The sequence below is a fragment of the Ruditapes philippinarum genome, unplaced genomic scaffold (genome assembly GCF_026571515.1).
Source record: "Ruditapes philippinarum isolate M1 unplaced genomic scaffold, ASM2657151v2 ctg4297_1_1_1_1, whole genome shotgun sequence".
Lineage (NCBI taxonomy): Eukaryota > Metazoa > Mollusca > Bivalvia > Venerida > Veneridae > Ruditapes > Ruditapes philippinarum.
In genome coordinates this window covers 108836-133463 of record NW_026859034.1, presented here as the reverse complement: position 1 = coordinate 133463, position 24628 = coordinate 108836, and the positions used below count along the sequence as shown (strand labels likewise).

The 24628-nt window shown below is 32.7% G+C and overlaps 1 protein-coding gene across 1 annotated transcript; it reads right to left on the bottom strand.

The window, feature by feature from the left end:
* LOC132754954 (atrial natriuretic peptide receptor 2-like) lies at positions 1-24015 on the bottom strand. Its single transcript, XM_060745710.1, has 21 exons — positions 23891-24015; positions 21465-21574; positions 19206-19312; positions 18625-18720; positions 18126-18233; positions 17324-17447; positions 14181-14223; positions 11421-11517; positions 10910-11116; positions 8391-8495; positions 7936-8007; positions 7422-7593; positions 6991-7149; positions 6528-6723; positions 5795-5935; positions 5076-5199; positions 2224-2292; positions 1681-1843; positions 1306-1416; positions 831-922; positions 1-312 (listed from the first exon to the last, which is right to left on the bottom strand). Exons 1-21 carry the CDS (start codon positions 24013-24015, stop codon positions 211-213), a joined length of 2523 nt encoding a protein of 840 aa, XP_060601693.1. The 3' UTR covers positions 1-210.
* Positions 24016-24628: the final 613 nt, after the last annotated feature.

The following is a 24628-nucleotide window of genomic DNA, read 5'->3' as shown; positions in this document are numbered from 1 at the left end:
TATTCCCGGGCCCGGCATGTCAAAAAACCTCGGTGGAATCCCTTTAATTGTATATAGTTTCATAAAATAGAATTGAAATACTTTAAATAAAACTACAAAATTACAATATACATAAACAAAATGAAGATAGCATTTCAATTTCATATACATATGTCTACTTCCAAATGCTTAAGTATTGTTTATTTCGCCTAAATAAAGCACACCCATCTTTTAACACAATTTGTCATTTGTTAGTCTAGCTGAGTCGGTTTCTTTACAAGCGTGTTCTTCAAGTTCACCATTTAGCCAGTAAGTACACATGAGTCCTTTTCCCTAATATCACAGAATCAGAAATAATATGATAAAAATAATAAAATTATGAAAAAATGTCATACATATCAATGAAATAGAGAAACAAGAATCCCTAAAGAAAGCCTTACAAGGCACAATTGAAAATGTTGCAGGCTCGGTTTGATTGAGCCTGTTCATGGACGGTACTGTTAAGTGCAAACTACCGTCCACGCCCCTAGCACCGGCTTAAGCAGAATTCAACATTTATCATGAATTGGTACAATTTTGAATTTTGAAACATCCGCAGATGTGTTCATACGACGGTTATCATGGCACCTTAAATGTGATACGTAAGTGTCATTCCATGAAAAGCGGCATATGGTCCCCATGAGTCTTTATGTAGACAAAATTGTTTTCAAATTGAATAGATGTTTTAACTATTTTTAATCTACATGTATTTGATATAATTTGATACATGGAATTGCTCAGACTACCAAAGATGGATGTAACTTTGCAAATTTAAACTTTAGTTTCTTTTTTATTAACAATATGGGCCTTACTTTTATAGGAACAACTCCTCTTTCCTCTACTAAAAAGTTCGGAAAGCAACTCAAAGCCTCTTTAGTCTCAGGACTGATGTGAATCCTCAATGCTGAAAATATATTAAGAGGTAAGCGAAACAAAATACATTTGTGCTAATGTAATTTTGTTAATATACTTTATGTTTAAGAAATTAAATATTATCTTAAAGTTCAAGGAAAAAAACGTGTAGTTTTAGTTAATTAATTGTTTTATCTTCATGAAAACACAGGCACAGGACTTTGCTTTTACAACAATTATCTCAGTTAAAAAAATATATTTCTTCGTATATTGTGTAAATATATAAAGTGTTTTAGTTTGTCTACATTGTGTTTTACATTGATGTAAATATTAATAAATTAGAACTAGCAATATGCAACACGCTATTTAAAATTTATAGAAAACAAAAGAAAAATATAGATAAATGTGAATGGAATTAATGGAAACCGATCTTACGTTCTCCATTTGATTCCATTCTTGAGGCAGTGTTGACCGTATCACCAAATAAGCAATACCTTGGCATAGTAAGGCCCACAACCCCTGCTACAACCGGACCAGTGTGCAATCCTTTATAATAAGATCGAGTAATTAAGGATATTCCACTTATCTCTGTTGTTTTAATACCAATTTATACAACTGTACATAACTTTTATCAAAATGTTGACCGTAATACACTGATAGTTCATTAGGATTGTTTAATGTTTCAATATATTGACTGTTAAAATGTTGTGTAATTATGTATCTTAAGTTTTAAATACTATATTGTACCAGCCAACTTCTTCATACTTATCTTAAAGCCATAAGGCTATCGTATAAAGACAAAAGAAATACCTATTCTTATCCTTAGCTGCTCTTGTGTTCTATGTGGGATCCTAAATGTAAGAACACCAGCAAGTATCTTGATTGATACTCTGGCAATTTCCTTGACATGTTCATTATCATTTTCTTCCGGAAGACCACTCACGACCATATATGCATCGCCTATGGTTTCCACCTTCACGTTGAATTCCATATAAGAAAACTAGTTATTACCAAGTTTTTAGGTATAATTATCAATAATAAAATATAAATATGATTTTTTTCTTACACGAAAAGGCTTACATATTAAGTGTTTGTAGTTTGTTAATATACTCATATTTTCCAAATAATTAAGATATCCGTAAGTGATATATATAATAAAAACAAGATACTTTTCAAAGCGCCTAAAATAATGTTATTCAGTTTATAACGTTATTCATTGTATCATATTACAATAACAGTGTTTGATACTAAAATTGCAAAATTCAAAGTTGTTTTAAATGCATTAACTTACTTTCATTTCACAGGTCATTTTCATGAGATATCATTACACTTAACAATATTAACATAACAAACCTTATAGACGTCATAGCTGCTGATTATTTCATCGAATAAGGAGTATAATTCATTCAATAAGCATACAATCTGCAATAACAAATGCATCCTCATTATTTTAAAGGAATAAGAATGGATGGATTGATGTCTGTCTAATTTAAATATTCATCATTTAAAAAGAGGTACCATGACAGTTTGTCTGTTGAAATCAATCCTATAAGTGAGAAATTCGTGTTTTAAGACACTATTTTTTACTTGACAAATAAGTTCATGGGCGCCGCCATTTTGGCGTTCTGTCATTCTCGCGAGACAGACGAGACCGAGATTAAGACGTGTTACACCCACTTCCGGTATAGGTGTACCCGCTGGTACAACTGAAATATATCTTGATGAAGAACTTATTAATCTTATTGCGTACATTATATATTATTTATGAAAACATCATATGAAACTGAATTGCTTTAATTAATTAATTGAAGACGCCGCGACATTAATTATCATTTTTCCGATTTTCAAGCTTGCTGATGATCCCACCACATGATTTAAGCAATTACTGCTAAATTTTCAAAGATAAACCATCAATTTAATTTGGGTACTGTGATAAACTTCTTCAAATTGACGATATATCCTTTTATTTTGTACTTAATTTTCGCTAGACAAGCTGTCCGAATAGGGTACATCGACGGTCATGTATCTTTTTTTCAGCGTAAAATATCAACTAAATCCAATATGCAGCGATCTGCTGAGGACCAGATTTTCAGCCATTGACGCTAAAAATGAGAATTGCACAGGAAAATCGGCAGCCAGACTAATATCATATGAAAACAAAACTGTCCGTAAGGGTATTTAGGCACCCAGTCAAAACTGGTACCAACAGCAACAAGTTGCCCATTCCCCTGTAATTACGCATATTCTCGGGTTAATCCAGTTCCTTATAGCTTTTTTCCACGTTATCTACTTTCCCAATTCCTTTCCCACACAGATACGCATTTCTACTACAGTAAATTTAATCCAATGAAACAAAACATCATTAATCTACCACGGATTTACATTACAATATAAAACCGTGAATCTACTTAATATTTAAAATGATTATTGGTAACTGAAAAAAATGTGTTGCTATTTTATGACATGCTGTAATTTACAGTATAATTTAATAGTGTGTGGAACTTAATTTCCCCTAAGGTCATTCAGTTCACTGATGAAGCGTAAAAAAAATAGATGTCTATTTCGTCATTAGAATATTTGACAAGGGTGATTAACCAATCAGGGCAACATTGTGCATGATCAAAAGGTCTGTCGGCACAGAGGCATACAAGGAGAAATAAAAATCGTCAGTACACAGTATGACAGGAACATTTGGTGCAAATTAGGAACAATTAAAATGGACAATGCACAGTATTAAACATAAGTAGTAAGAACAAGCAATTGTGTGAATAAATTATGCAAATTAGATTTTTGAGCAGCCAATAAAAATGTTTTGCCTGCAGTTAATATTAGGCTACGATAACGATGCGCAGCTTCATACGTTGACAGACATGTTAACAATTTACTTTCAAAAGAATTGCTTATATTTTTGAAATGTCTACATCAATTATAACATATGTTCACACCTTTTAATTTGAAAGTCAGAATCAAACTGCAAAAATTCAATTACATGTACTATTAAGAACACGTTTTGGTAGGATTTTAATAATAATGGTAATTATCGCCATTCAATAATTAACAGCCATTTATTCGTTGGTGCGTTTGTTTATTTAATTGCATTATTTGATTGTAAAACTATGTTAAATAATAAAATGTGTATTTATTAAATCTCTGAAATATTGTTTAATTACATTAAGATGAGACTTTAATATGAACATAGCATTGTTTGGAGTAACGGGCATCACTGGCATGAAGTGGTGCGACCGGTAGACGTTGACTTTTTTGTTTCTTAATTTTTTATTGTTTTTTTATTTTTTGGATATTGTTACGTATTTTGAACCATAAAAAAATCTCCTCTACACCTCCTGTGAAAATTAAATTGTCTGGTCAATACTTTATTATATTAATATTTCCCTCCGATTCAACTAGATTTATCATAAATCTAAAGATGTGGGGAAATGACATCACGCGCACCTGTTTTTATACGGCCAATACACAAACATGGCCGCGCTTACTGATTTGTAGAAATCGGTGATTAAGCGATTTAAATTTTGTTATAATTCGTTTAATATTATTATTTGGCGGCAGAAAATTTGCAGATTTATTATTTATAGTATTCTTTTTCTGAAATCAAGTTTTTATTCTAACCTTGTCTTTCCCTTTAGATAATTAAGTGCTCTGCGTAATATTGTAACTGAATACCTTAAATGCTTTGGTTGGGTTCAGTAAAAATGTTTCTGATCTGTTATACAATAGCAACAAACAATTTACAAATACTGCTTTTATCCTGCAATCCTGGAGAACCTAAAGAGACAAATTATATTTTCATCCATGGAGATGGAAACTAAAAAAAGAAATACTTTTAAAGACATACTTTTCTCATCCATGAGTAAAATATTTTAATCACAGCAATGTATTGCAATCTATGAAATTGTTATTGATTTTGTCCAATTTAAATCTAAGAATAAGTATACATTGTACTATGTATGTGACAGGTCAAGTCAAGTTGCTATTTATTTAATAAAAAAACTGCCAGTTTTTTAATGACTATACTATACATATTCATATTGTGACCAGCTATAGTGTGTAGGATTTTAAACATATCTACTTTGAGTGAAGGTAAAACATGTTTATTTTATATTAACAAAGAGACACTGTAGCAATTATAAATATTTTCTAATATAAAATTTGAGCACAGAATATCTTTAAATATTCAGAAATTATACCTGTAACGGCGTACTTTCACTAGCAATGTTTGTAAATTGCACTATATCAGAGAAATAAATTGTCACCGACTCGTATGCTTCAGCTTGTACAGTATTTCCCAACTTTAAATCATTGGCAATTTTTCTGCAAAAATGAAAAAGAAAACTAGTGTATGTGCTTGATTATTTATTAAAGGCCTTTACATTTTGACATACAACCTTTAATTACAGGCCATTTAACAGATAAAAGAAATATAACAGATGATTTTTAGCGTTTGCACCACATGATGTACCATTTTTGGATTCAATATTATCAGTTTAACCTCGTTTTCATTTCCAAAGTAAGTTTAAAATTAAAAATGCATATCGTTTCTCATAAAGTCTAGTTAAGAAAGTTAAACAGTACAAAAATCAAGTCCTTATTGCACTTGAAGTAATAAAGATCTGACAACCTGTGTGAATGAAGAGGTCATTAATTAACGTTGTTCAAAACAAAACTGATTCTATTGGACTCTTACTAAGATAAACTCGGCTTGCACCTCTTCCTAGATAGTTTGACAGCGGTGTGCCCGTGCGATTAAATTTAGTATTGTACTCACCAATGCATACTAATCTCAAAATATAACATCGTTTGTACATACATTTAAAGAATACCCATTATAGAAATCTTATATATGTTTTATATGCGTTTATGTTCAGCAATATTCGACGTATTGATTGCAAAGAATTAAGTTACTGACCTTGGCAGCATCCTATAGAGAAGTGTTTCGGTCTTTATTTTTTCTTCCTCAAGCTGCTGTGTTCTCTCACAGACAATAGTTTCCAGATCGTTTGTATATTTTTCCATCATTAAAATCATATTATCAACAAAGCAAAGCTTCCTTATGTATCAAGCAATATGGAAAGGAAAACAAAACAAGTTTACTTTTCAAACAAATTATAAGTAACTTGAAGCAAACGTTTAGACACTATAATTTTCAATCCAAGCAAAACATATTAAACAATTGAAAAGCTTTAAATATAAATTAAAAATCAAAGTGAATTAGACTACAAGTGGCACATTTTCCATAAGTATTTCAATTATTAATAAAACAATAGAAATAAACAATTTCGATGATAAAGTTCTAAGTCATTTGGTTTGATGACACAGATATGTTATTTAGTATAATTTATTTCGTACTTGCCAACAATATCAAAACATAACCATTTTGTGGTTATCTCTGATATTAAATTCTATTAGTATCTCTTTCATTTAATTCTACATGTATTAAATTCTAAATTGAATGCAAATATTTATTGTATTACAAACATTTTACAATAGACCTACTCACTTTAAAAAGAAATCTGTGTCGTTTGTTTTCGGTCAAAATTCATACAATGCCTAATTTAAAAATGTATGAGTAATTGTTCTGTCTAATATTTTAAAAAAAAAAACACTTAATATTAATTTGAAATTGTTAGGTACAATCTTACTTAAATGGGCTTATCTTTAAAAGTTTTTTGAGAACATTCTTTGCACTTGGTCTTGAATTTGGGTTTTCAGTCCAGCAATTCTCTATTAAACGAATAATTCCTATTCCACTACATTCAAGGTCCAGCATATTGTCCGAGACGATTGGTCTAAATATGTTGTTTCCAGTACTTGACCGTGCAACTTTAAGAATAATTTCTGCAGAAGAAAACAGGACAGTTTATTGCTTACATGGTCAAAGCTGCTTTAAGTGAAGGTTCATATTGATAGAAGGTTAAGTTGAAACATTTTAAGTATAAATAGCATACTTTAACAATTTCATTTTTTGATATGAAATTCATACTCATTACAAAATTTATTATATATATATAATAAGTGTTTTAATGATATGGTAAAATTTCAAAGAGATTCAAATCTGTAATAACGTAAGTTGGAACTTTTTAATTCACACGAATTATATTTTACCTTTTGGACTGAGATCTTGGTGTGAACTATATGGTTCACTTCTACAAACCAACTCCATCAAAATCACACCAAGAGAATAAACGTCAGATTGGGGTGTCTTCTCAATTTCTTTCTTTAGGAATATCTTGCGTAAAATTTCAGGTGCAGTCCAGAACAATTCTAAAAACGATATGTTAAACTATGAATCATTACAACATAACTAGCATCTTTTCTCATCAATGGGTGAAATACCTTAGGAGGCTTTTAATCGATTTTTTTCATAAACGTTCTTTATGTTGCACATCAGCAAGAAAGCATGAACAATATATTTACAATAACGTTCTACAATGAAAAATGTCGTTGAATTGGTCATCACATTTAAAACAAAAAGAACAATTATGTTAAGTAAATAGTGTAGTACTGAGATAAGTTTCGGTATATAATATACGAACTTGTATAAAAAGCATGTTCTCCAATCGATTGTTGAGTTTCCGGAGCTGGTGTAAGTCTCTCAATACCAAAATGTGTCAATTTACAAACCCATCGGCTATCTACAACACAGTTCGAGCTTCTCAAATTACCATGGCAGCGTATTATTTTGTTGTTGTGGATATAGTCTAATCCCTTTTATTAAATAAAAGTAAAGTAAGATAAGATGGCTGCCAATAATAATGGACATTGAAACAAATAGAATACCATTTTCAGAGAATTTTGCACCCGACCCTATATAATATTAATCACCTATTACAATAATGAATGTTATTGTACAACAACACAACCTTTGGCGCGAGTAAGAATATAAAATTCCGTTTAAATCGATTTGCTTATATTTTGAAATTATATCGACACAAATCTGACAAAAGAACATTTCAAATCCTAAACAAAAACAAGTGTGTTATTCAAGAATTACTACACTGGTTTAATATGTTTTGTTTCAACATAATTATCATTGTTTATGTTTTTTACCTTACACACATCAACTGCAATAGAAAGTTTAAACATGGCATCGAGTCGAATACTTTCATTTCCTATAATGTCCTGAAAAAATAGAAAATAAAGAACCTTACAAACGTATTTGACAATCAAAAAGGCAAAGAAGTAAATATGATGAATGATTTCTTCGATTCATATGTTGAAAAATTACGGTCTTATAAGTAACCAAATTTATGGAGAATAGAAATTCTTTCATAAAAACTATTGAACAAAATGGAATTTTCAGAGAAAATAAGAGGTTATAACCCCTGCATATCACAGTCAAATTTAGAAAGCGAAAGCAGGAGTGATTATTAAACAAGTTTCTTGTAGGAATAATGGAACTACCTATATGAAAGTGAAAATGAAGGAACTAAAAGTACAATGAAAACAATTCTCAATATGAGAAAAATACACCTGTGATTGTACAGCTTATTCGTATCTTTTACCTGTATACTTCCTTTTTTACAGTATTCCCAGACTGAACATACTTTCTCCGAAGACAAACAAACACCGATAAACATAACAAGATTGTCATGTTTTATTTCCTTTAACTGGAATGTAAAAGAACTGCTTACAGTGATAACAAAATGGCAATTGATTATATTTTTAATGTTGATGATTGTGACATAATTGTAGTTTTACCATCATATCTGTGAAAATAATCATGTGCTTAAATTATTGATTACCTTGCCAAAAACATATATCTATGTCCTATTCCTCGTGGAGAGAAACCTTTGTGTGATAAAAGATATAATTTTACTTTGTTATGCTAGCATACGAGGAGTGAACAAATATGACTGCATCTAAAACGTTATATTGTTCAATATTGCGAATGAAAATAATAGGATGAGATAATATACGTGCATGTTATCTTTAAGTTGATACCTATTTATTAAAATCTGATCACTTTAGTTGTGATTATAGCTCACTTTACATTGTCTACTCCAAAAACTGTTGAAGATAGAGTATGCCATTGAAAAACGATATATTAAGAGCCCATGTTTCCTTGACATTTTGATAGTATCTGTACTGTTTATGGACAAAATTAAATGTTTTTTTCATCAGTTATTCGTTGGTTTAATATATTCAAATGTTAAAATTAATTTCGACTGAAGATACACCCCTTGACAGTCGGCTTAAATCAGCAACGTCTGTCAAGATGGTTGCTCTAGTAAAATAATAGTTAAAACAGATGCAAGATACACCACAAGGCAGATAGCTAGTAAAGTTGGCATCTCGTTACGAACAGCTCATAACATTCCTAAACGTGACTTGAAAATGAGAGAGATCCGCGCTAGATTGGTTCCCCATTTGCGGATAAATGAGCAGAAAAGGCGCGCGTGAATTGCGTAAAATTGTTGTTGAAACAGTATCCAAATGTCAACGGTCTTTTGCAAATGTTGTCACTGGTAACGAAACATTGGTTCCTTTTTAAAAACAAAACAGAAAACATTAAAACAAGATTTTTGCAACAATGTTTAACAAAAGACTTTGCATTACAAAAAGAAATTAGTGAAAACAGAATCCCTAAAGAATGCCCAACACAGCAAAATTGTAAAATGTTACAGGCTCGGTTTGATTGAGTCTGTTCATGGACGGTAATGGAAATTGAAAGTTACCGTCCACGCGCTCTAGCACCGCCTTAAGCAGAATTCAACATTTAAACACTAAATTTTGAATTTAGAAACATCCGCAGATGTGTTCATACGGCGGTTATCATGGAACCTTCAATGTGACACAGTGTCATTCCATGAAAAGCGGCGTATGGTCCCAAAGTAAAAGAATGCGTGTGCCCTAAACGAGAAAACAATGGACAGAACTAAATAAAATGGAATTTTGAAAGGGGATCTGAGATTATGAAGCCTGCATATCACAGATAAGACGTCAAAAGACAAATTTAAAAAGCAGGCAACATATCCTAAGGGTGATTATTCAGTATTCAAGTAGGAATACTGGAACCACCCAAATTGAAAAAGGCCAAATACAAGAAACTAAAAATACCATGTTAAATGTATACACAACAATAATGTGCTGAACGATCTTCAAGGATCGAAAATATAACATCATTGATTAAATGTATGGGGAGACTTTTTACAGCCTCCACACGGCACAAATAACACGGATGTGACAATGAAATAGTGAAAAACAGATATTTTGAATTTAGAGACATCCGCAGATGTGTTCATACGGCGGTTATCATGGAACCTTCAATGTGACACAGTGTCATTCCATGAAAAGCGGCGTATGGTCCCCAAGTAAAAGAATGCGTGTGCCCTAAACGAGAAAACAATGAGCAGGACTAAATAAAATGGAATTTTTAAAGGGATCTGAGGTTATGAAGCCTGCATATTACAGATAAGACGTCAAAAGACAAATTTAAAAAGCAGGCAACATAGGGTGATTATACAGTATTCAAGTATAAGAATCATCAGTATTAAAAATGTTATGTATGCTATTTTCTTTGCAATTACGTGGTAGTATTGATCACTAGTTGACTCCTTACACTGTCCTCATAAAGGTCCCGCCATTCGAGTTGCTAATCCTAAAGGCAAATCTGTTAATGTTAAATTTTACAAGACAAAATATTCCGAAAACTATGCAAATACTTCCCCAAACGAAGACCCGCTAAAGGTTTGACCAATTTTAGATTACTGCATGACAATGCGTCATCGCACAAGGCGTCTACAGTTCAACGCTTGATGAAGCAGAAAAAAGTCTCTATATCAGGTCGGATATGGTTTTAGCTCAAACCTGTCAGTTTTGCAATATTCAAGTGTCTTCACAGTATACCTGAAAACACTATGAAAATGCCTTTAAATATTGAAACTTCGTTCATCTGTTGGAGGTGAAAATTTGAGTAAGCAATATAAAAAAACTCAATGAACTCTATAGAAAATCAAATTGTGTGTGCTTGTGTACATCCATATTTGAACACTCCTCGGACAACATTAGAAAAAACGCTTACACATTTCATTTGCAATAAGAAATCCCTATCTTCACGAACTTTCTTCAAAGAACTATATTTCACTGCAACTATTTCCCCTTGAAATATTGCAACGTTAGTGAACACTTGTCTAAAACCGACGGAACTTTTACCAGATTGAACACTTGACGTCCGACTCTTTAAATCCCTTGACTGGTTTATATTGCTACCACACTGGTTATCAAAGTCCTGAAAAAGTGCTTTACAAGAATATATACCATTTGTCATATATAAACAACAAAAGCTTATGTGACTTTGCCTGTATTCGATCAATTTGACTGAGATGAAAAATGAAACATTCATAATTAACATTAAAAATCCTTTTACCATATCGTAGTGTTATTTATAAATGATATCTTATATTTTATAAGATATATATGCTTATTTTATAAGCACTTATATCTTATTTAAATCTAAAAGCAATGCCTTTTGTACAAGATTTATCTTAAACAATTTAATGTACTGTCTGCAATTTTAACAAGAATATTTGTACCTCAGATGAGTGCATCTTCCTCGATCTGTTATCAAAGTTTAAATCGCCGTATTCAATTTTCCAAGTCATTTTCAAAAGATCTCGCTCCCTTTTCCATCTGAAATTAATTTGGAATCAGTTACTTTGTTTGTAATCCTTGTCCTGTTGAGTTTTATGTTGCTCGGGTCCATTATTCATTTTGCGGGCCGATTATCACCTTCCGGCCCTCTCCTGCCGTGTATTAATGTCTTAAATACACTTAGTAGATCTAATAGTAGCATTAAAAAGAAAGAAAAAAAAAGAACAACAAAGTTCTTTCGTTGAAATTCTTGTCTACTCTTCTACTGTTCTGTACAGAGATGTTTACTGTTTGTGTGTTCAAAGCAGTATAATCTATCTAGAAGCAAGTTTTATTTTCATTTTTTTTCGGAATGAAATGCTCGTATTATTTTTTAAATTTCAATAGTAACAAAAATGTGTTTGTACTAAATACGCTTAAGCTCTCATAATAAAAACAAGAGCCGGTTGAACCGGGTGATGCTCCCCGAATAGGTTTTGGACACAGGAAGGTATACCTCTTGTTGTGTCAGAGTTATGTCACAGACAAAGTTCAAAGTGTAAAAACAACCCAAATATTGTGCACGACACATTGTCTAAATATGGTGATCATTTTTGTGAAATAGTTGTAAAATCCGATTTCAAATAACAAAGTTATGCGCCTGACATTATTTTGCTGCAAGGTCATGCTGTGACCTTGACCTTCAACGTAGTGACCTAAATGTTGCATGCGACACGTCGATTCAATATGGTGATCATCTCTGTGAAATAGTTGTTAAGTCCGACTACAAGAAACGAAGTTATGGACCGGACACGATTTTGCTGCAAGGTCATGCTGTGACCTTGACCTTTAAGGTAGCGACCCAAATGTTGCGTGCGACACAATGTCTCATTATGGTGATCATTTCTGTGAAAAAGTTGTAAAATGCGACTTCAAATAATGAAGTTATGTGCCGGACACGATTTTGCTGCAAGGTCATGCTGTGACCTTGACCTTCAAGGTAGCGAGCCAAATGTTGCATGCGACACGTCATCTCAATATGGTGTTCATTTCTGTGAAATAGTTTAAAAATCTGACTTCAAATAAGGAAGTTATGGGCCGGACACGATTTTGCTGCAAGGTCATGCTGTGACCTTGTCCTTCAAGGTAGCGACTTAAATGTTGTGCATGACACGTCATCTTAATATGATGATCATTTCTGTGAAATACTTTTTAAATCTAACTTCAAATAGGGAAGTTATGGGCCGGACACGATTTTGCTGCAAGGTCATGCTGTGACCTTGACCTTCAAGGAAGCGACCCACATGTTGCACGCGACACATCGTCTCAATATGGTGATCATTTCTGTGGAATATTTTTTAAATCCGACTTCAAATAACAAAGTTATGGACCGGACACGATTTTGCTGCAAGGTTATGCTGTGACCTTGACCTTCAAGGTAGCGACCCAAATGTTGCGCGCGACATGTCGTCTCAATATGGTGATCATTTCTGTGAAATATTTTTAAAATCCAACTTCAAATAACAAAGTTATAGACCGGACACGATTTTGCTGCAAGGTCATGCTGTGACCTTGACCTTCAAGGTAGCGACCCAAATGTTGCGCGTGACACGTCGTCTCAATATGGTTAACATTTCTGTGAAATATTTTTAAAATCCGACTTCAAATAACGAAGTTATGGACCGGACACGATTTTGCTGCAAGGTCATGCTGTGACCTTGACCTTCAAGGTAGCGAGCCAAATGTTGCGCGCGACACGTCGTCTCAATATGGTGATCATTTCTGTGAAATATTTTTAAAATCCGACTTCAAATAATGAAGTTATGGACCGGACACGATTTTGCTGCAAGGTCATGTTGTGACCTTGACCTTCAAGGTAGCGAGCCAAATGTTGCGCGCGACACGTCGTCTCAATATGGTGATCATTTCTGTGAAATATTTTTAAAATCCAACTTCAAATAATGAAGTTATGGACCGGACACGATTTTGCTGCAAGGTCATGCTGTGACCTTGACCTTCAAGGTAGCGACCCAAATGTTGCGCGCGACACGTCGTCTCAATATGGTGATCATTTCTGTGAAATAATTTTAAAATCCGACTTCAAATAACAAAGTTATGGGCCGGACACGAATTCGGGACGTACGTACGGACTGACGGACTGACGGACGGACAGACGGACGGACAACCCGACGACTATATGCTCCCCCGAAATTTTTCGGGGAGCATAATAAAGCGATTCGTGCTGACAACCTACTTTCACTTTTACAGTTAACTGTTTGATGACGTAAAATATGACGTCATTGTTTCAGTTTGTGCACGTGCACATGTTCTGCGGGCTGATAACTAGTTCTCGGCCCCGGGCCGCAAACTCATAATAGGTCACGTGACACTCATAATCAGTCGAAATCATAGGCAATTTTGTTACTATATATAGTAACTACTTGTAGCACAGATACTTGGGGTGTGAAGCTCAAAACGCCTTAAAAATCTAAATAAAATACATTGTATATCTTTGTCAATCCCAGCACATGTACTGATCATAATTATATATAAAAAAAAAACTTTATATAAATTTCATATTTCAACGTCTATGATAACAGACAAGACATGGTCGCCCGCATACCTAGGCTCAAAATCACCATGCATTTTATACCATTTCCAATATTTTCACATAATCCTTTTGGCCATCGGCACAGAGGATGTTATTTTCCACGATGATGGACAATTTAAACTTCAACATCAATATAAACAACACAATAGGCGAAAAAAACATCCATATTAATTCCGTTTACTCCATTTACTCGTACAAAATCTTTCGTCAAGTTAAAAATTGGCTCCCAGCTTTGTCGTATTCAAATGCGCAGCGCTTTGAATATGGGAGTCAACATATTACCTCGAATGGCTCCGCCAGACAGGTTCTCATCTTCATTGCGCGGCGCATTTGAAAACGACAAAGCTGGGATTTTCCAAACGATTATAGATTTATGTTTCGGTCAATATATAGCTTTTTTCTGATCTGATAACAGTTATATCGACCTCGAACCTATCTATATTCCTCATATTTTTTTCTTCAAAATCTAAACATGCTTTTCACAAACGGCCAATATTCCTAAGAGGTATGCACGTACATGAAATATTGTTTTGTCTTTATCATCTTTTTTGAAATGCCTTTAACAAGGTTTAATTTGCTTTACAATACTTTTATTTGATACTCTTGAATGGTGACCTCTTAAAAAAACTTGCTTTTATGCACAATGTAGTTGTTTGATTATTGCAAGTTTAAAAAGACGATTTATACGATATTTTTATTTCAACGTAGAGACCAATTGTTCAGTGGTTAAAGTCGTTTAACTTCACTTCCCTTTTAACACTATTGGTTCGAATCGGCCAGAGATCTCGGGTGTTTTGATATAAGGAGTCTACACAGCTAGCTTACGGGAGGTTTGTGGTTTTACTCAGGTGCATGTACTTATTAGGCAAATGAGGTCATCTTCCACAATTTTAGCTAGAATATTGCCATATGTCATTTACAGTATAATCATGATTAAGTATAAACTTAAACAAGCAATTTTAAGTGTATCTCATTAAACTCTATTATAAAAATAGTATATGCCTTTGACTAATTGTTATCACATCTTCGGCAATAAATAAGCTATTGACAGGAAAAAAGTGTACATCATCGTCACACAATATGTTAAAAAAATAAATCAAATCAGGTAAAGGAAACGTGGATAACAAATCAATTTGAAACTGAAAATATAATGTTAGCTAATTCCGCTTAGATTCCATCAATAATTACTTATATAATAAAACCTACTGTACGAAATAATTATAGTCAAATTAATAATTAAATTAATAATTACAATATTTCGTTTCGAATCGTTTATTATGCTAATGTCTAAATCTAAAATCTTTACGAATGCACTGGTATTTTGCATTTCGTATACAGCTGAATCAGTTATCCTGCCTAAGCCAATATATTGTGTAACATCACCCGTTAAACCTGTGAATAGAGATACTGTTAATGTTTTAGATTTAGGTTTACATTAAATAGCAACACAATAACTAAAATTTGCAAAGATGCATGAAAAAATGCCATATTACATATACTAAGTATAGACTTCTTCCCTCGCAGCGAAGTATAAAACACAATTTATAAACACACATTTATTAAAATAATTATATAAACAGCATTTGATCATAAAATTGATCGAAATTGCTCATGAGGGATATTTATGCTTAACAAATTACTCAAAGTTTTAATGCTGGATAAAAAGAGCTCCGTTTAGGCAATATACGAAAATCTTTCGATTAGGAAAGATACCCATTAACGAAACTTGAACGAAATAGAATCAATCTTTATCATCTTTAAAATACTTAAATACCCAAAAGGTTTGAGCAATTTTTATCCTATGTGCATCTTTCTATAAAATTTTGTAGAGGACTACTACAGTACACAGGGTGTCATGTAAAATATACAAGCTCTGAGTATTATAGTTTTAACAAGGACAACTGAGTTTATTAAGAGGTTAATACACGGCAGGTGAGGGCCGGAAGGTGATAATCGGCCCGCAAAATGAATAATGGACCCGAGGGCTTTAGCCCGAGGGCCATTATTCATTTAGGGCCGATTATCACCTTCCGGCCCTACTCTGACGTGTATTAATGTCTTTAATACACTTGGATGATCTAATAGTAGCATTTAAAAAAAGAAAAGAAAAAAAAAACAAACAAAGTTCTTTCGTTGAAATTCTTGTCTACTCTTCTACTGTTCTGTACAGAGATGTTTACTGTTTGTGTGTTCAAAGCAGTAGAATCTAGAAGCAAGTTTTATTTTCATTTTTTTCGGAATAAATTTGTCGTATTATTTCTTCAAATTTCAATAGTAACAAAAATGTGTTTGTACTAAATACGCTTAAGCTCTCATAATAAAAATAAAGCGATTCGTGCTGACAACCTACTTTCAATTTTACAGTTAACTGTTTGATGACGTAAAATATGACGTCATTGTTTCAGTTTGTGCACGTGTACATGTTCTGCGGGCTGATAACTAGTTCTCGGCCCCGGGCCGCAAACTCATAATAGGTCACGTGACACTCATAATCAGTTGAAATCATAAGCAATTTTGTTACTATATATAGTAACAAGTGTATTAATATATTATACATACGTCAATATAAGTTAATATTAATACTGTTAAAGTCCAAATAATTCTATATTAATCAAATGATCCCTTAGGGCAAACTTTGATATAAGGGATCCCAAACCTGCATTCCACAATTCAACTTATTATTGTTTATTTTTCTGCCAAACAGTTTCAATTTCCTCCTACAAAGCTGACACGAAATTCTATAATTCATACAAAATGACTTACGTGTGACCTTTACCTTGACTGACCTTAGGAATGTCAAACCTGCGTTCTGCACAATGACTCATTATGGTTCAAAGTAGTTTTTCTTTCAATAGTTCAAAAGATACAAGGCAGACATGAAATTTATAACAGACGGAACGGACGCCGAAGAGCATAACAATATACGCCAAATGTGGGCGTATAAAAAGTTTATTTGTTACAATTAATTATATGCATTATTCAATTTCAAATTCGGATTTTCTTTTTTCTCACATGTATTCTTATACACATACCAGACTTATACTCATACCTGAGCCTGCGACATGTTTAATTTTGCTGTTTTGAATGTGCTTTAGTGATACTGTATTTCTCTTTCTTATCTAAAACAGCATCGTTTCATAAAAAGTGTAAGTGCAGTTGTATTGCAATATTACCAAAGCATTGATTAGGTGTAAAAATGGATAAATATCTCTTATAACATTTAATAAACATAAAACAGAAATATGCAACATTTACCTGTGAAGATAACTGTCTTTGCCGTTTCCATCACAGATACGTTATTGCCGGCCTCAAGTGACTTATTCAATGCTTTTGCATACATAACAAAAGCGTCATGTAGAAGACCAGAGAAACGATCGGGCTTTTTTAAAGTTAAATAAAACTATGTTAATGTCTCTGATTTAGTAAATTAGGAGTCGGCATTCATTACATAAACTTAGCAACAAGAGTCACGTTTTTGATATTTAAATATATAGCTATATAAAAACCTATCAGTGATCGCATGTGTCGCCCTGGGAAATTATATTTATGTCGCGGCTACCAGCTACTGTGAAGTAGGAGACACAAAAATAAATGCGTTTTTATTCAAGGGCATACACCATGCAACCGGAAAATTCGTTAATCATGCGCAAATACTTGAGGTACCGATTAATCCTATAAGATTTCACTCGAGTTTCGACATCAGCTTATGAGCTAAAACAATATATTTGTTTTCATTAAATGAACAAAAAATTGTTGAATGTTATGTTTTTTAAGTTTTCGGTTTCGTTGTACAATCCTTACCGTTATTAATACGAAAATGCTTTTCAGTTTATTATTATTGACTGTTCTAATCATCTAATTTGGTAAAATTTGGAAAAGCTGGTAAAAGGTTACATTCTTGTGTTCATTTATCGTATGATGGGTATACTCTTTCTTTATATAGAATGTCAAACAAAACGGTACAGTTTTGTATTGCTGAATCCTATTTCAGGAAAAAAGTACAATAAGTGTTAGAAAACTTGCATGTATTCATCAATATATGTATGTAGCAACTTACGTAAGTTGGTGCAGGAATACCAGCGCTATCAGAAAAAACACGACTATAAGCCTCCAATGCTGCTGTTCCCCAAATTGATATATTCTGAAATTCCATCCTGCCTACAATCTAAGAAACAAATAAACGCACAAAAATTCAACATATTTATACCTTATAATAACCATAAAGCAAGTTTTTACAATTCATATATAACTTAGTATTATTAAGATATATTTAAATTGCACGAGTAAACATTATATCAAACTTACCATTCAAAGACTGATTTGCAGACTCCAAAACTAAAACATCTTTAAAACAAGCTTCTTTTCGACACTGATGGGAACATTACATTTTTGCATTTTCGAATATCTATAAAAATCAAGTAATTTAGGACATTACGAAGTATTCAAATGTTGAACTTATAAGATTTGTTTAGATTTCGATTTTGCATTGTTAAATTTATATAAGTGATTAAAGAGGAACAACAAAATAAAGCGTACCGTACAACTCAACTACTTACGTAAATAACACTTTGAAACGCTTTTAGGGCTTCAGAATCGGAATCATCACCGGTGTTCCATATCGAATCACCATTTAGAAAGGCTTTGTCTTCAGCCTGTATAAATTTATGTATAACATAAGCACGTTTAACTGTAAACAAGCCAATTGAAAGCATTCGTGTCAAAGGCGGATTCAAGTTTTTTTCTTTGTGCCGCTCTTGCTAATATTTCTCATCATGTGGAAAGGAAATCGATAAAGTGTTGTTTTTATTAGCTACGTAATTAGTTTAAAACATTTCGTAATTATGTGCTCACAAAAACATATTATCATTTGTTTTTAAGAAGAATTGTTATGGCACTGTTACTCACGAAATATGATTTGGTAAAATTATATGATTATATCATTATAAATGGTTTACATTTACAATTGTTTAGAGCACATTATGTTTCAGAAATCCATATTTTCTTTTAACTCTTTAGAACTATTAATTTTTTTTTCTTTAACTGTAACAAGATACCAAAAATCAGTTTTTGAGAAATAAAAATGATAGCATTTCTGAAGCATAATGGCCCTTAAAAAGTCTTTGTATGTAACATATACCATTGTATCAACAAATATAAACTTGTAATCTCCTCTTGTCATCCCCAAACTATGAGCTCGTAGCATATACTTTCTCAATTCTTTACGGGGTACCACAAGAATTATAACTGCATATGAATGAAAAGTAAATAGACGGATTCATAAAATCAAAATAATTAAGTCTTCTAAATATTCTAAAATTAAATCATTTCTGTCACAAGGAACATCAAGTTATTGTTTATCTAAAAAATTTGTTTTGATATACATAGGTAAACTGAAAAATCTTTTGATTTGATGGTTGATGACCTTTGATTGTTTTGTTGTTTTTTAATCATTTTTAATCAATTAATTGCTTTAAATGGTTGAAACGTGTGATAAAAAGTTATACTTCTTGCTTCTTTGATAATCGTTTCCAAGGTTTTGTCGATCTGCCATTCAGGTGCATTAACTTTGATATCGTCATAGATATGAAGCACCGATGGATTATCTAAATACCACTTTATATAATTCGTTACGCTTTTGTAAAGGGCACTATCAATAGACACAATAACAAATCTTTTCCATGCAGAAAAATATACGCCATGATCACTGTAAGAATAAATACTTAGTATAAATCATCAAAAATAAAACTAAACATTATGATATTGTTGCAATTGAAGTGATAAATTTACACCAGATTATCAGATCCTTTAACAAAAAAAACTACATTATTCAAAACAAAAATTGGAAAGTGTTTTATATTGAATTTATCACACACAAAAATCATGATTCATAACGCTTACCGCTACTTCCAAATCACGGGTGTCAAAAAAGAGCAGAAAGTTTATAATTTATTTAAGGTGATTCCGCATTGTCAGGCATATTAACAAATAATCTCACAATGTAAAATGAAGAACACTAAACGTTTTTAACTACATGTCAAGATTTAACAATCTTGTTTTTAAATTAAGGTAGTATGTAGTGGTATTGCGTGATATCTTTAACTTTAATAGTTAATAATTATATTTGTCATAGGTTTCACTTATATTAAAAATGCGTTTCTAATATACGGTGATAAATTACCTATACAGATTGAATGTTCATATAGCCGTGGTGGTTTCAAATCTAATAATTTGTACCTAGATAACCTGAAGTATTACCTGCTGAATAATCCAAGGTATAGAGCCGATAGTACATGTAATATATGTTTTCGTCAATTTCCTGGGAATACCAGTTAAAAAGTGGTATTTTTTTGTAATAAAGGAGTTCAGCCACAGAGCGTACTGAAATATTTTTAAAAAAAATACAAACAAACAAAAAACATTTAATTATAAAATAACTCAATCAAAACTGATTTAGATGTAAGACACATGGATAATAGAATCTCTAAAGAACGCTTAAAACGTCAATATTTAAAATTTTGCAGGCTCGGTCGCTCGTACTTTATACGAAGATATTATATCTTTTATTCTTACATTTCATGAAATGGCACTGACGTGAGGCCTTGAAGGTTTCATGATGACCGCCGTATGAACACGTATGTGGATGCTAAATTCAAAATTTCACGATTTCCATGTTTAAATGTTGAATTTTGGTGCTAGAGGGGTCGGATGGAATCTTGCACTTTCCAGTACCGTCCATGAACAGGCTCAATCAAACCGAACCTGCAACATTTTCAATTTTGCCGTGTTGGGTTTTTTTGTAGGGATTCTGTTTTTCTCTATTTTACAAATCGTTCAGCACATTAATGTGGTGTGTGCGTGTTTGTTGTGTTTTAAATTCCTTCCATTTGACCTTTTCTTCGTTGGTTGTTCCAATATCATAAACTCACCTTTTTGTATTTAAGCGTTGATTTCTGCTTAATCCGGTGCTAGGGGGTCTTCATGCTAGCTCCCATACCCTATTAGATCCATGAACAGGTTTAAACAAAGCATTTTCGATTTCTGGAGAATTCTTTTTTCTCTGTTTTAAACAATACGCCGCCATGAACGTATTACATAAAAGGTTCCTTGATAATCCCAATTTTAATCGGAATTTGAGGTTATGAAACACAAAAAAAATGTACAGAACGATCTTCAAGAATGTTAATTTAACTGATTTAATTAAATGTACGGGGCGACTATTTATGACCTACACACGGGACAAAGTAGGTCGAACATTTTTATGCATTTCAAATCATTTACTAGAACAGAAATAAACTATATCCGATTTTTTCTCCCAAAATCATGCTCTCATTGAGTTAAACAAAGAATAAGAAATTTTATCATGATATTACATTGTCACAAGAATGAAAACACTTACATTTCGAACAAGGAAGTCCAATAACGACATCTATTTTTTGTTGCATCAAAACATCAACAAGAGAACCAATACTTGCAGTACTCTCACATTTAGTGTCTATTGGGGTTACACTGTAAATGAAATATAAAGTGTACATCTTTATTAACAAAATAGAGAAAGATTGAATACCTAAAGAATGCCAAAAACGACAAAAAATGTAAATGTTGCAGGCTCAGACAAGGAGACTTGCATAGCAAAAATCAAAAGCCAGGGAGGACAAGCGTAATAAAAATAAATCGTCAATAAAACGAGTATACTTCTGTATTATCATTTATTTTGTTTAAAAGGAACAAAGTTAATTATTCTCAACAAAACATCAGATGCCATGTAGATTTTGCAATATTAAATTTATTCTGACCAATGCACATATCTTGAAACATCATCATAGCTGTTTGGTTTATTAAGGAACCATACAAATTAAGGTATAGTATTACAGAAAAGTAATTGTATTATAGGATCGTGTAAACAGTTCTGCGTTTACCATTATCATAGTGATTTTCAAAGGTCGGTGTCATCATACAAAAAAATATCCCACTGTCAGATGCTTACCCCCGTTCACACATAGACGCCGCTTGTACTACGATCAAAGCGTGGCCGAAAACGTGGCCGATCGTGGCAAATCGCAGGAGAAGCGTAGTGGAGTCTACATAAGCGCAGTATGATCGCGGTAGCGTCTTCTCTACGCTCTCGCCACGTTTATTTTGAACGTGCTCAAAACAAGCGTAGCGGGATCGTGGCCAACAAGAATCGGGGTAAAGTCGTAAAAAGAGCGTGGTAGAAGCGCCGTAATCGTACAAACAGCGCGGAAGCATCGTGGATACTTCTTCATGATTGTAGTAAAAGCGCAGTAAAAGCGTAGTACAGTCGGGAACATACCGAGTACGCTTCTACAAAGTTCCCACTATGTTATTACTACGTCCCCACTACGATCTCTCTACGTTTATGACGATCCTTCGAAGACCTACCATGACCTTACGACGATCATACCACGACCTGTCAGGTAGCAGTTTGTTTTTATAGCGCCGCTATTTGACCAATCATAATCTGCCAACTACATATATAGGGCGGCACTTTACTTGACGATCATTTGCAGCTGAGACTTCGAACATAGCACATATTGCAACAGTTTGAAAAAAAATGCCCCGTAAACCACGTGGTAAAGGCCGTACCCAGTATCTTCTTGGCTACCTTCTGCGCCTCCGCCTGTTAACAATCTGTGAAAATTTCAATTTCAACCAATATTTGTTCTTGCTGAAGTAAAGCCAGATGAATCAGATCAGCATTAATACGTCCGTTCATGTTTGAAGTTTGAAAGTAAATGAAAAATATAGAAAGATATATATATCATCGCCAAAATCGTATCAGAAGCGTACTACAAGCGTGATATGATCGGCACCGTCGTAGCGATATCGTCGTTTAGTCGTCTAGGTCTGCGTAGCGTCGTATTGCGAGCTTGATTGTCGTAGCAGCAGCGTAGTATAATCGCAGTAAAACGCGGCCGCTGGTCGGCATCGGTCAGCGTAACATCGTAGTAGAAGCGTGTCAGCAGAGCGTTGGACGAGGGAACATCGTAGTACAGTCGTAATGAAGACCAAAATTTGCCAAATTGCCCGATTTCGACTATCCAATACTTTTTCAGATCGTGGCTTGATCGGCATGACCGTCCTAATTAGTCGCGGCTCTGTGTTATTTTTTTTAAGCCATTGCCATATTTAGATGTTATATTATGCTAAAACTTATGATAGGAGGCATGGACGCTAGTTCCGTTTATTAATTTGTTTATTGTTTTGTCAACTTGCTTAGCCACAACGCGTCTACAATATTTTTAATTGTGTCTTGATAGGTTACCTGAAAGGTTTTAATTTTTAAATTAACTTTTTTGTGATGACGTTCCAGTTTATGAGAAATTCAAAATCATGAATTAATTTTTTCTCCATTTTCATTCTTTCAAAAAACTTCTCATAGAAAATTAGTTAGGTCTTATTCCATTAAATGAAAAAAATAAAAAAGATAAAGATAAAATGTTTGTTAGTTACAAGCAAATACTAAATTAGACTAAACTGGTTTATTCTGGTTTTCATTTATACGTTAAAACAAATATCCCTATGAGACAAAGTATGTTGTTTAAATCTTTTCAGGTTTGTTCAGTTCTGATGCAGACTTATCATGGTAAAAATTTAAACTTTGACAGCTTTATTATACATATTTTCAATTTTTATGAGTTTATGCGATAATTATTTTAAGCATTTTGTTGTCACTAAATTATTTTATTCAAGTAAGAAATATTTAAACGCATTTTGTATAATTTCTTAAATAATAACTTAATGAATTCAATTTCGATATAGAAAATTATTGAAATTTAAGTGTAACGGTACAAAATAACTTACTTGAACACATAACCAGGTAAAATAGATTGGTTATAAACGGTTTCTATTCCTAGAGCTAACGCTGCCACTGACGTAGACGCATTGTACACAAACGCACTCTTTTTGTATGAAGAAAATGGAACCATCCAGGCCACTTGTATTATTTTTTGACCAAAGATACATGTGACCGAATAAAATATTAAGCTACAGATATATATCCAAAATGCATTACACTTCCTTGATGATTGATTCATTTTTGTGGTTACTTCTAAAATAAATCAAAACGGCACTGGAACAAATAGTTCAGCATGATCAAGCCATGTGGTTACTGTAATCAAAATAAGTATGGACAAACAAGGAAAATCAAAAAAAAATTCTAAGAAGAAAAAAAATCAAACAAATTTATATTTTTTTCTATTCAACCGAGTTTTTAAAATTGTATTTTACAAATGTCCTTATACACCAACATTCGGTGTATTATTGGAGATTCAGTTGATAAACAATTAATTAATTTTAGCCGAAGCTGCCTGCAGGCATAACTATCATATCAATATATTAAAATTTGTAATAAAATCAAGATATACGATTTTTAGCCTTTGTTCTCTCCTATATCTAATTCCCTTGTGAATTTCGGATTTATTCACAAAAAATCGCTTTCAACGTTTTGTACGAATGTTGTCTCTAATTTGAACTTTTTAACACCATACCTTAGATGAAAATTAAATGAAGATAAGCATCACGCATTTAGCATGTACTTGA

Excerpts from the sequence above, each read along its gene's own strand:
- LOC132754954 (XM_060745710.1), bottom strand. The coding sequence starts at position 24,015 with ATGGTTCCATTTTCTTCATACAAAAAGAGTGCGTTTGTGTACAATGCG. Across the intron at positions 18,234-18,624 it reads CGTTTCAAAGTGTTATTTAC|ATTGTAGGCAGGATGGAATT; the intron begins GTAAGTAGTTGA and ends TTTGTTTCTTAG. Across the intron at positions 17,448-18,125 it reads GTATTCCTGCACCAACTTAC|CCCGATCGTTTCTCTGGTCT; the intron begins GTAAGTTGCTAC and ends ACTTTAAAAAAG.